Here is a 12,990-nt window from a genome sequence, read left to right on the forward strand (position 1 = left end):
TTTCTCTTACTCTGTTGAATTCCAAATGATTTTCAAACAGGTCATTTCACAATAAGAATTAAGCTGTCTGCAAAAATGACAAGAAACACGTGTAAGACAGCTGTGGATGGCCATAATTTTTCAGTTTTGCTTTAGATAATGTTGAAGTATTTGGGCTTGGTGATTTTGGGGTCCAGTTATTAGAACAATAATTATTGTATCATTTTTACGAGGAGACAAGATTTACTCATTTTTCTCTTTGTTTTCCCCAGTGAATAAAGATGCCACCCATTTATTAAATACTTACTGTTGTATCATGATGGAAGGACACTTGCTCGTAGAAGATGATGCTGGAAAAGTTGCATCACATATGCCAAGCCTTTCTTAGATATTATTTCATATCTATTAAAAAATAGTTGATTGCATACTTGAAATGTGTAATTTTCAAAACTTGTATATTTAATAACTGGTTTTACATATTTTTTACTGTAAAGATATGTCTGTGTAGGATGAGGATTTTGCTTTCACTTTAATTAAAATGTCTAGGCATGGATTTTATCCTACTGACATTGGACTAGCATCTTTTCTTCCTTTGGCTCACAGTTCACTGTTAGGGACCACTCATTCCAAGACTGGAAGAGATTCCATTATGATTACAGTGTCATTTTTAATTTGTGGCAGTTGCTTGTAAGTAATATAGCAGGATGATCAGTGCTTGTACTGAATCCACTTCTTCAGTATGGGTTTCCTCTTTTTCAAGAGATTTCTTATTTTATTCTTCTGTGTCTTCCCCTGTTCTAGAGTTCAGGGGGGAAAAATTAAGAAGTTGGGAAATTTACAGCCCAATCCTGAGCTGCAGGACCCGGCGACTCCACAAAGGGCTCCCATCGGATTCAGAGCCTCCCGCGCTACCACGGAAGGCTCCTTGGGAGGAGACATTCGTCCCCTTCCCCCAAGTAAGGGAAGCAGTCCCACAATGGGACTACTCACTTTAGCAGCAACTGTTTGGTCGCCGCTAAAGTGAAGGCGCTTGTGTAGGGCGAGCAGCCCTGTCCAACCACAGGAACGCCCCCGACCACGCCTCCCCCATGCCCCCGGGAATGCCCCCATTCTCTGTTCCACAGCCCAGCGGTCACAGGCAGTGCTGAGCTGCGGAACGTGGGCGTCTGCTGGGCGGTGGCTCAGCCCCAGCTGAAGCTGAGCCACCTCCAGCAGGAGCCCGGCAATAAGCCCTTCAAACGTGCCTTACGGCAGGTTTGCGACTGGTCCACGGCGCGGAGGCGCAGCGCGGACCACAGGATTGGGCTCTTAATCAGTTTACTGATTAATCTGAAGTATGTGATTATGTTGGTACTGTTTTTCATTTATGTGTGGCTTGCGCAAAAGCAACGCTGGCTTTTTCTTAAGTGCAGTTAAGGAATTGCAGAATCATACAGTGCCTTCCCACAGACCTTTCTCACCCTTTAGGAAATTTCCCCTACCTTAATTAAAAATAAATACATCAAGAGATATGGCAGTTGGCACTAGAAAAAAAGTTAGTCAGAAACACTGCTAAACAGAATTTCCAAGTAATAAGCTGATTAAAGCAGAATCTGGCCAGCCTTAATCACAGGCAACATTGGTGCCGATGTGTCATTCAACCATGTAAGGATAGAAAGAGGGAATTTGTTTCAGGAATAGAGCTTCAGGGAATGAGTGTGTAATGCTGTAGTCCACTTCCAATCTCTTAACCAGTTTAAGGAGAGATATTTCAGCTTCCCCAGCATTAAGGGCTCTTAAACTAAATGGCCTGTTTCAGGCCTGTTACACCTGGTTCTTGAAGCAGGCTATCTCTGAATACCAGATGTAAGGGGATACAGGAGCTGAACTTGATGTGCCTTTGGCATGATCCAGCAGGGCTCTTCTCACATGCTTACGTTTGATTGCCTTGAAATATTTGGTTGCAGTAAGCAAAATAGGTAGACCATGAAATCTCAGTGGCAGAAGTTAGTATTCTTTTGGAACTCTTTAGGATATAATATACAAGATTAAGCAGTAACATGAATGCACTTTTTTATTAAATCTTTTGTATGTTTTGGGGAACTACATTTTCACAAAAATATACAAAAGATATTTTGTACAAGTATTTACATTAGATATCAGAAAACAAAGTTAGCTCCACATTTTAAACTCAGGTTTGACAAATATATTCTTGAATTCTAAAACTTAACACTCCAGGAAATAACTTAGAAACTAAGTTTGCAGATAAAGTTCAGTTCATATTCAGTTATTAATTTTTAAAAAATCTTTAATTTATGCAAAAAAGGCTTGATATACTTGTTAAATAACAAACTAGGATTGTATGATCACAGGAATTAGCTCTTTGTGTGATGAAAACCCAAAACGGGAATACACTTAAAACCATTTCCTTTATTACAGTATCAAATTAACATACACCTTTGGACTAATTTGATGTAAGATTTTGTTTGTTTTTGGTTAAAGCAAGGATTGTCTAACAAACACGTCAGAGTGAAATATAATGGTCCTAGGAAACAGAATAGTTAACTTTTGGAAACTCAATGAAATACAGTCAGACAAAGGGGCATAAAATGATTTTTTCTCCCACTTGGTAACAATGAGAAAATATGGAGTTTCAGCTAATGGAAGCATCTGTCTTCACTTAATATAAAGGTACTGGGGTGCTGAGCAGCGTGAGGAATATTTAAGATTAATTTTCCAAACTGCATTCTTCTCTACTGTATCTTACTGTGGAAATGCTTACAAAGAGCAGGAAGCTGTTTCTCTTTCATTGAGGACAACGCATGTAATAATGGACTCTTTTGATGGATTCCTGAACAGACTTTGCCTGCATTCCAACTCCAGCTCCCACCAGATTCTGGAGCAGTCTGGCAAGGGTGAGCTAGTTGTGGTAGAAGCTGGCTTAAGGAGTCCATCTATTCATACTTTCCTGACAGTTGCCAGCTCACATTAGGCTAGTATGTGTAGGGAATAGATTAACTCCCAAAGATCACATTCATACCCTGCTCCGCCCAGTCTTGTTTTTTATTGCACAAGCAACCTCTTCTAATTTAACTAAACATTTGCATGGCTCCCATCCTGATCCAAAACATAAGTGCCTTCCACTATCTCCAGGGGATACATTCTTTTGTATCCCTCCCATGGATACCAAAACCACAGACAAAGGCAGACCCTATACTTTTAGTACTATGGGAGCTCACAGGCCATTTTTGTTAGCATTGTTTTTCATGTCTTTCTTTGCAAGCCCTTCCTGCTACAGAACACTAGAGGAGGAATGCAAGAAAGTCAGCCAGAATGCTAGAGAAGGAGACAGCTAGAAAGCTAATAGAAAGCAGGAAGCTTCCTGTTTCCTGTTAGAGTTCTCTTACGCAGGATGGAGAACCCCGAATAAGTGACAACCATCCTCTGGTTTCAGAAGATGTTATCTGATATGGAGGATGTTCTATTCAGTGCATCTTTCTTCAAAGTAATATCAAAAACATGGGAAACTGAACAGGTGAACCTACTCCACGAGTTGGAATGTGCCAACTTGTGGACTTCACTGGCAGAACGGAAAGGGTAATGGCTCTAGCCACTGGCAACTCAACTTTTTAACTATGCAAATATTTTCTTAAATTGCAGTCCCTTTGCATGATTTATATTAAGCCTATATAGCTTGTGACCATCCAAGTCAGACCTTGCCATTGGTCATCTATTGTGGCCTGCTGGATGCTTGAGAAACCTGTCTTTAGTTTTTTGTAGTTCTGGGCAGACAGATAAAACAGGCTTGTCAATCATTTTACCTGTGAAAGGGAATTGATTCATTTAAAGTTATTTTTTCCTCCTCTTATACTTCCTATGATTTGAAATCAGTCTGTCAAAAAGTCATATGGTTTAGGATTATAATCAAAACACTTTTCTGTAGGTGATCATTGTCAGACTTGTTTCTCCACTGATGAAGACAACAAATAGTGGGCAAGTAGGACATGGTGTTGACATGTGTCAATTCAGTTTAAGACTGAATTTAGTTTACAAACTTCCTATATACAAATCTGGATTCCATTTTTAGCCTTGGTTGATTATTATGTTGAGCTTCACATTTGATATGAAAATACACCTAAAAATGTTTGAAAGTGAACACTGCTTTTCCAAGTCAAGATTCCATGCCGAAGAACTCACCTTAACTAGTAGCTAGATTAAACTTTATCTGTAACCAGTCAATTAATTTTATTTAAATTAATACAGTCAAACCAAGGCCCCAAAGCACAATAAGGTAATAAAATATAATGGAAGAAAAAACAGGCTTAGAACTGGTGAAAGCAAGATTTAACAGCACCAATCTTTTTTCATGAAGAAGTAGTGAAACCAAGTCATGTAGTTTGTGCAGGCTATCATGCGCTGGGTGTTGAGTTAAAAACTAGTTTACAAAATTCCCAGAACATTCACCACTAGAAATATGATTTCTACTCTCTTGATACAAGAGGGTAGCATCTTGATGCAAATGGAAAAGTTCTGAAATGTTTGCTAGATGTTTCATACTATTCAATTGTAAAAATCCCTATGGGGGTTTAGAACAGCCTGCCTGTGTAAACCGCCTTGGATTAAAGTCTGAGGAGAAATCTGACGACCAAAGAAAGGCGGTGTATAAATAAATAAATAAATAAATAAATATTGCTCTTTTCTTTTAGGAAATCTTAATAATGGCATATAGACCTTTATTAGTATTGTCTGTTTTGTTGACTGAACAACAAAATTGAACAAACTTTGTCGATAAATGGATGGTCCACTATTACTAATTCTCATTATAAAGATTCCATAAAATACAATCTTCTAAATGACTGCTGTAACTTTCACTTAAGTTGAATCAAAAATAAGGGTGCGATATTTTAAAATAGCTTACAAAGTACAGGTTGAGACTCATTATTCAAGATGGTTCTGTTCCAAGAACTCCGGTGGATGGCAAAAAATGCAGTATAGCAAATCAATTTAAAAAACAGTCTTTTTCCTCTGGTGATTTAAAAACAGCCTTGATGACCTTTGTACTGCACACAGAGGCCATCAGTCTCTCTCCAGGGGCTTAGGCTTCACTAGGAGGCAGCAGTCCCTCCCTTCACCAAGAGCCCCAGCAAGGGGGAAAGAATGCAGGTGATAATTCCTGTCATTTAGCCTTCTTTCACCTGCTCAGGGGGAAGGGAGGAGTGAAGCCTGCAGAGAGAATGATTAATGGATTGTCAGATGGCCGCCCTCTCTGGCATTATTAAAGGATGGTTTTTCTTTAATTTAAAGGGCCCTTCTCATCAGCTTTGAGATAGAAAAATTTGTGGATACTTAGGTTATACCTGTAATCACTTGTATGACTGTCTCTCTACAACAGTAAAAAACAGTAAAACGCAGTTTTTTAAACTGTGATTTTAAAGGGGTGCATTTTTTCCCTTCTCCAGGGACCAGCACATACCTTCTCATTTGCAGTGGCCATTCGTATTGAGGCCACACGAATCTGTGTATAACAAGGCTGGACCTGTATAGTCAAACTGCTCTCAGAATAAATGCTTACCCAGCAGTAATGGTGGTTTGGAGTGTGTGAGGTAGGGCTCAGCTTCTACCATGCCACTCTCAATATCAAAGGTTGTTTTCTACAGCCTGTACTGTTTGCGAGACTAGGGATCTTTCTAGGAAGCTTTTTCCCCCCTGAGAGCACCTGAAATCATGACCTTGCACATCTCCTCCCCACTGGCTACATACTCTACACCAGCCATTTTTATGAATAGCTGCCTATTTGTAGATCAAGAACATGTCAACATTGACATGTGAACCAGCTGTCTTTGCCACTATGCTTAGAGAGTTTCAGAATTGTATTTTTAAGATACTAGCATGAAGCTCCAGAATGATGGAAAATAAAATGAACTTAGAGAGAATGCTTATTTTCTCTCTTTTTGGAATATTAGATTGCAGTTGCAGGTAGACTGAAGCTCTGTATAAACTAGATTTTGGAACTTGCTGGAACTACGTTTTCCATGGAATGTATTAGATATTTGGACAATTCAATTGCCCTGAGGATCTCTATCCAAAAATTTTCATGCTGTAAAAACAATTTCTCTGAATCCACCAGTGGAGTCGCCTGCTGAAGAAACGACCTACCCTACTTAAGCAGAAATATTAATATACTTATGGCAAATTGGTAAAAGCATTAATTTATCCTGAAACCAATTTATTTTTTCCCTTCTGATGTCAAATCCAGAGAGGACAAAAAACATATATCTGAGTTGAGGGAAGTTAGTATACAGATACAATTGTATTCACACTGTGCACAGATCAAAAACAGTTAATCATTGGACTGGTATAATTAAGATGGAGCATTATGAATATGGGGACATTTAGTATTGATGTTTTAAATGAAGTTCTGAGTACACTAATCTTATCTAATTTGAAACATTTTATTTAAGGACCAAATATTTGTTTTTAAATACAGGTGGAGCCTATTTATGTGCGTGAGTTCCATTCTGTGACCTGGCACTATTAAGAAAAAACATGTTGTGCTAAATTCCATAGAGTTACGCAGATACACTGCAGCCTGACACTTGGGGCTGGAAGGAAACTAAGGCAGCAGTTCTCAATTGCCTCCCCCTCCCCGTACTCAGCCCTCCCTGTTGCCAGCTGTCCCCACTTCTTTCACAGGTGGAATGCTAAGCTTTTAAGAGTCTAGTCCTATGCCTGCCTACTCAGAAGTAAGTCCCATTCTAGTCAATGGGGCTTACTCCCAGGAAAGTGTGAATCGGATTGTAGCCTAAATCCCATGCTTTGGCTTGCTGGGAAGACTTGCTTGCTGGGCTGTTTTGTTTGTGTAGGCTGGAGCAGGAGAGCCTGCACCATCTCAGCCTAAGGGGGGGAATTCAGCAAATACTACCTGGGTTTTTTAAAGCAATCCCCTCTGTTACTACCACACTTGCCCCTGTGTGTGTGTGAGTGTGTGTGTGAGAGAGAGAGTACTGCACATGTTCTGACTACAGAGGTTTTTTGGCGGGCCCCCTTCTCCTCTTCAGCCTCTTTGCTGGCTCAGGGGCTCCAGGAGTGTTACTGTTCCTTCACAAGGACCTCTTCCATGGCTCTGGGGCTACTTCCCTGCCTGGTCGAGGGGGAGCCTTTTTGCAGTGTTTTGTCTGCCTGGAAATGGAGCAAGACTCCAGCACAGGGCAAAGGAGGCAAAGGTGTGTGAGACCTTCAGTTCCCCCCCACCAGATTCAAATTGAGACAAATCTGAAGATAAAAAAATCCGTGGATAAATAGGTTGCACCTGTAGTACCAAGTCAATATCCATACTTGTGTGATTTTTGAAATGCCTATATGGAGAGATTCACCTTTGCAGTTCTAAGTTTAGCTTTTTCAGTAGCAGAACATAACAGTTACCACTGTTACCATATCCTGTAGATAATGAATAATTGTATATTGAGGTTAAACAAATGTAATGTGGATACTCCCAATATTAGTCTTCAAGCTTATATGTCACATGTTACTTTTATATGTTTTTGGACCATTATAGCCACCTGTACTGTGTTCAATATGAATGTCTAGTCACACTGGTTATGATCCTTGTTCAATTACTTATTTTACTCTTTGCAAGAACAAAAGGGGAGCAAACTTGCTAGTTGTATAGAGGGATGACAAATAATTGATAACTGATAATATCTTTGCCACTAGGCTGTAACTCATTCCTAACTGCAGTGGGCATGGCTTTATCTGCTGTGAAAGCTATGTATATACATGAGGCCTTCAAATAAATGTAGTTTGCTGTCTCACTGGTATGACTTTTCTTAAAAAAAAGTCAAATGCCAGGATTCAAAGGGATTCCATGCCTCAAAGGGGGTTTTGGATTTCTAGTTTTTGAACAGCAGTCATCCATGCCATGTGTCACACTTTTCTTGAAAGTGCAGCAAATTTCAAAACCAGTTTGATATGACAGAAGGGTCTGCTGTTCAAAAGAAGTCAAAAATTGCTTGGGATATGGATTCATATCATATTCAGCACTTATAGTCAGTAATGTATATATAATTTTGGCAAATGACGCAACTCTCAAGTTCACATTCCATCTGTCCCATTCGACAAGTGATGCAAGCCCAATTTGCATGGCCTCTCTCCTCTTTTCTTGAAGAAGGAAGCACCTGCATTATATTTTGGATGTGCATGGTGGAAGGGGCATGTGCATTCACCTCTCCACTGCTGAGTAAGTACCCATAGCAGCTGCAACTTGAACTATCAAAATGTGCTCCCTGGTTTATTCCCCTTCTCATTCATGAGCTGTTAATGGCACAAACCTCAAAACCAAGTTGTTCAAAAATAAAACCAGGAAAAGGATTTGGTTTGCCTATACCACAGTGATTGGTGAATGAATACCAGGCTTTGGCATGCTTGCATATTTATCTGCATTGAATGGTCATGAACATGACCAGACAAACACAGACTAACATCACAATCCTATGTTTGTCTACTTAGAAGTAAGCCCCATTGAATTCAGTTACTCTCAAGTTAATGCATATAGGATTGCAGCCTATGTTATAATAAGAAACACACACAGTGCTTGGAACATCACTGAAGTAGATGTTCAAATCAAACAGAGTAGTAGCTAATATGGCAGATTTTGGTGTGACCTACAGTATTCATTTCCGCCCTTAACAGGATGGTATAGGTGAAAGGTTGTGGGCTGAGGCATTCACTGTCTATAACAATGTTCCCAGGCATTTTCTTATAAAATCAGACAAAATTACTATTGAATATTAAGGCTTGTGATAGTGGTCCCATTTAAGATCAGAAATACTACATCAAAATCTTAAGATGGAAGGTTTTCATCTTTTGTGTGTTGAGAGCTTTTTATTGATTTAGTGCCTCTTATGTTGGCTGCATTGTATGGCTGTTTTTGGGGGTGGTGCAGTTATATTTCCTTGAACAGTAATCAAGATAACTGAATCCAGAGAGTTCAGTTACAGCAAAGACCCTGACAATGAAAAAGTTCACAAGCTATTATGTATTCATTACATATAGTCACCTAACATAAGGCCATCTCTGAACTTAACAGGAAACTTAGAGCCCGATCCTATCCAACTTTCCAGCACTGATGCTGCCGGGCCATCAGAGTATGTGCTGCATCTTGCAGTAGGGGGTCAGTCACAGAGGCTTCCTCAAGGTAAGAGAATATTTGTTCCCTTTCCTTGGGGCTGCATTGCAGCTGCATTGCTGCAAAGTTTGTTAGGATTGGACCCTTAGTTTCCTTCATCCAAAAGGAGCCAGTTCCATGAGCTTCTTAAGATCCAAAGGAAAGCCTAAGTGCTCTAGTAATACTAAATGTTTGGTTAGCACCTTTCTATGCTGGCTCTACTCTACGGCTTACTTTTCTGTTATTCTATTTAAAAGTTCTATTTAAGACAGAAGGTCTTAGAGGAGGAGCGATAGAAGAAGCAAGAGTCCAAGAAAGGAGAAAGTCCTTTTCTAGCATTATCATTGTTCCTTCCAACCTGTCCTCTAAACAAAAAATAATAAAGGAATTGCTTCTGCCAGTCTTTCTTAGAAAGAGTTACATGCTATAGTTAAGCATCATCATATTTGATGATTTGTAGATGTGATCTGAATCTGATTGGTTGAATAAATGGTCAGTTGCATCACCTGGGTACATGAAAGAACTATAGGGAATACTCGAGGTCATTTAATTTAGATGTTATTTCACAATGTCTATATTTCACTGTATGTATTTTTATCATTTAAATCATGCTGAATTTTCCATTCTCTCAAAGCTTGCATTTAGTTGAATTTGGCACTGTAATCCACATCAGTAATTTCCAGTACAAAACCAAGGGCTAATCTGTAGGCTAATCTCCAGATTAGCCAAGGATATATGATTTTGTATATGTTCATACAGTAAAATTCTGATAATCTGGCATCTAATACTGTGGCAATCCTGATAGCCTGGCATAAAAATGAACATGGAAGCAATTGAACTTTGCCAAAAAAAAAAATAAGTCACAAAGCAGCTAAACCCTGTGAATCCAGTAAGAACTGGATCAATCTGCCACTGACATTATGTGACCCTGAAATGTGCTTGTGTTTTCCTCCCACTGTTTCAATTCTATGACTAAATTAATGCATTAAGGTACGGCACCATCTAGGTCCTGATGATGCCACATTTATGGAATTTTACTTTACTGTTTTTATCTCTCGTTAAATCTATGTCCCACTTTGCAGATCTTTATTCAACTATAAAAAGGTACAGCCAATACTGATTCAGAGAACCTAATTTTCACATAACCCTTTGGGCTGTGGTGCGGAAGCCCTTCACAGTTCAGAGCCAAAACAAGAGGTGGGAAGGGTGGGTGCCTGGGCAAGTCAATGCCCTTAAGGATTTCATTCATAGTGTTTCACAACACAAATCACCTATTAGTGACTGGGGAAGACAGAACCTCCAGTATCTGTTTCACTTCACAGTTTAAATCATTCATATGTGAGATGCCTAGACTGCATGCAGAAGTCACTGACAGGGGCACAAATGACTTAGTCCATATATGGATTATTCAAGACAAAACTGTTTTTTGTAGGGTGAGCTATTTTGTTTCCTCCTTTCCAAGTAAAGCATAGACTGACAGGCATATGAGGCAGCTGCACTCCAAAGGAAGTTGTTTTGTCAGAGCATCTAATTAAAAGCAGCTAAGTGACACTATTTTCAGTAAAGCTTTCAAGCACTTGCATTGGTCTACCTCACAGGTTGGCTGTATGATCTAGGTACACTGAAATGGAGGTTATCTTCTCCCCTTCTAGCAGGAGAGTAAAGTTACAGAAATAAATTCCTTTGTCACTGATAATTCTCTGCTTTAAAGTAGGATGACATGCATGATTATTTTTAAGTTGACTGCTAAAAGCCAATTCAAACATGTGGGCACTTGCATGACAAAATCTAACTTGCCATCTCAGCTTAATTTTTCCATAGGGAGATGGATTTTGACGTGGGGTTACTTTCAAACAAGTGATCCCTTCACGTGTACTCTGAATTGAAACTTATTCAGAATACTGCACCATATGGGCACCTGCATATCTGAATTGACTGTACAATTGTGATGTAGAGAGTGAGATATTTCAGCCTGTTCTATTCCTGTTTAAAAGCTGATTTGCAAAATGTGATTGCAGGGATCAGTTTCATTTTGAATTTGCCAAGTGATGCTGCACAAATGAAACAATTCCTACAGCTATGAAAAAAATATATTTTCTGCATCTAATGACAACACCAAACTTCATCAACGTATAAATAATAAAATGAACAGCCTATTCCACATTTCCAGCACAGCTCTGCAAGCAAACACGATCATTTATCTTTCATTGAGAACACTTTTATTCACAAGGCAAAAATCAGAGTTAGACTTTTCGGTTGTGGGCAAGGCACTCACAATGTGAGCAAATCGGATTCTGCTCACAGAACTAATTTAATGCTTAAGTGCAACAAAAACACCAAATCAGCCTTGAAGAATGGGTTCATGCATGTCTACTAGCATTCACCAGAAATAACATTACAACCCAGGCTTAAAACCAAGACAATTCTGCAGGTCCTAGAAACAAACTTAATCCTTGGGGTTTTTTTTGGGGGGGGGGCGTGAATTAGACAAGCCTTTTGTTAGACCACTCATATATTTTACATTTTATTCTCACCCATATTTTTAAAAAATACGATTATTTAAGAGCTGCAATGTGGTTTTCCTTTCAGTAATAAAATAAGTCTTCTATTTGAGTGCCAGTCAGTTCCCAGAACTTCAAGGAAGCATTTATGCAGAAAGTAAACACATTGATAGACAGCACTAGGTCAGAAATAACATCTCTTGATTTGAAATCCAAGATCTTATTGGAAAATTGTACACTGAGCCAAAACTCACTTCCCCTTATCAATGGGTTTCAGCATCCGGCAGTGAGTGGGAAACAGATGTAGGTTATCAGATACTGTAGTAATGTGACCAGACTCAGTATTTTTGCAGCAGTCCATCTCTGATAGACTTGAGTCAGTCAGATAGATGGGTATCTGTCTTTATCAGCACCATTTCTTGAAGCATGCAGGGCACTGGAGAATGTCTCTTTGCAACTGTGGGGCACTCATGCCTCTAACTTCATGCAGTGTCATCTTTGGAAGGTCTTCATGTCTCTCAGTGAGGCATATGTACACATTTCCAGACAAATATGCTGTAATTTCAAACAGAGGCAAAGGGGGAAATAAAAGTTATTGTATGTTTGTAAATTCTGAAAGAAAAACAATTAGTTTCAAAATACATTTAAAGATTATGGGTTATACCCTAAGGTTTGCTTCTCCTGCAGAAGGAATCCTTGCTTCTGCAAGGAAACTCCTCCTGCAGGGTTAGGAAGCTTTAGGATATAACGTTATTTCAGATGGTACTTGTGATTACCAAAGAAATTGCTCAACTTGTTTTTGCTAGTTTAGTTTAATGATTGTTCTTTTAAATAGTTGACTACATTTTCAGAAACAACAACCAATTTGAGTTAGCAGAGCACAAGTGTCTTTCTATAAATCCAGAAAAAAATTTACATACCTGCTGTCATCCCCACCAGCACTGACAACATATCTGTCTCCACTGGTAAAGCGAATATTAGTCACATGGGCAGAGTGACCTAAAAATCTTTTATGTTTTGCCTTTAAAAACAAACATTACACATATCAGCTTCAATGTTTTTTGAAATACTCCCCACTGCATTGTCTGGTGCCTGCTCTCCCACCCTACAGTAGCACTCCTCAGCTACACCACTTCACTTCCTTGTCTTCTAACTAACTTTAAATCAACCTTAAAACAACATTGAAATTTAGCTGCACCTAAGGGAGCACCTAATCTAACCTAAGGGAGGGAATCTAAGGTCCAGCGAGGGGGGGAACAGGAGCTAGGTGAGGGCAATAAAAATAAATACGTAGGTGTGTACATAGGTCTACTCTGAGCAGGAACAGAGTCCTAGGCCAGCTAGGCAGGCGGAGATCAGGGGTCTCAA

The 12,990-nt window shown here is 39.3% G+C and overlaps 2 protein-coding genes across 7 annotated transcripts in view; one reads left to right on the forward strand and one right to left on the reverse strand.

Moving 5' to 3' along the window:
- The window catches only part of ZC3H14 (zinc finger CCCH-type containing 14), a 31,984-nt gene extending 31,447 nt beyond the window's left edge, over nucleotides 1–537 (forward strand). For all 3 annotated transcript variants that reach the window (XM_066628206.1, XM_066628222.1, XM_066628213.1), the window contains one exon: nucleotides 252–537. In XM_066628206.1, the coding sequence (XP_066484303.1) occupies nucleotides 252–258 (7 nt within the window). In that variant the 3' untranslated portion in view covers nucleotides 259–537. The remainder of the gene's footprint in view (nucleotides 1–251) is intronic.
- An 11,088-nt stretch (nucleotides 538–11,625) lies between these two features.
- The window catches only part of EML5 (EMAP like 5), a 154,062-nt gene continuing 152,697 nt past the window's right edge, over nucleotides 11,626–12,990 (reverse strand). For all 4 annotated transcript variants that reach the window (XM_066628260.1, XM_066628244.1, XM_066628234.1 and 1 more), the window contains 2 exons: nucleotides 12,543–12,643; nucleotides 11,626–12,177 (listed from right to left, as the gene is read on the reverse strand). In XM_066628260.1, the coding sequence (XP_066484357.1) occupies nucleotides 12,141–12,177; nucleotides 12,543–12,643 (138 nt within the window). In that variant the 3' untranslated portion in view covers nucleotides 11,626–12,140. The remainder of the gene's footprint in view (nucleotides 12,178–12,542; nucleotides 12,644–12,990) is intronic.

This window comes from Tiliqua scincoides, chromosome 1 (assembly GCF_035046505.1).
Source record: "Tiliqua scincoides isolate rTilSci1 chromosome 1, rTilSci1.hap2, whole genome shotgun sequence".
Lineage (NCBI taxonomy): Eukaryota > Metazoa > Chordata > Lepidosauria > Squamata > Scincidae > Tiliqua > Tiliqua scincoides.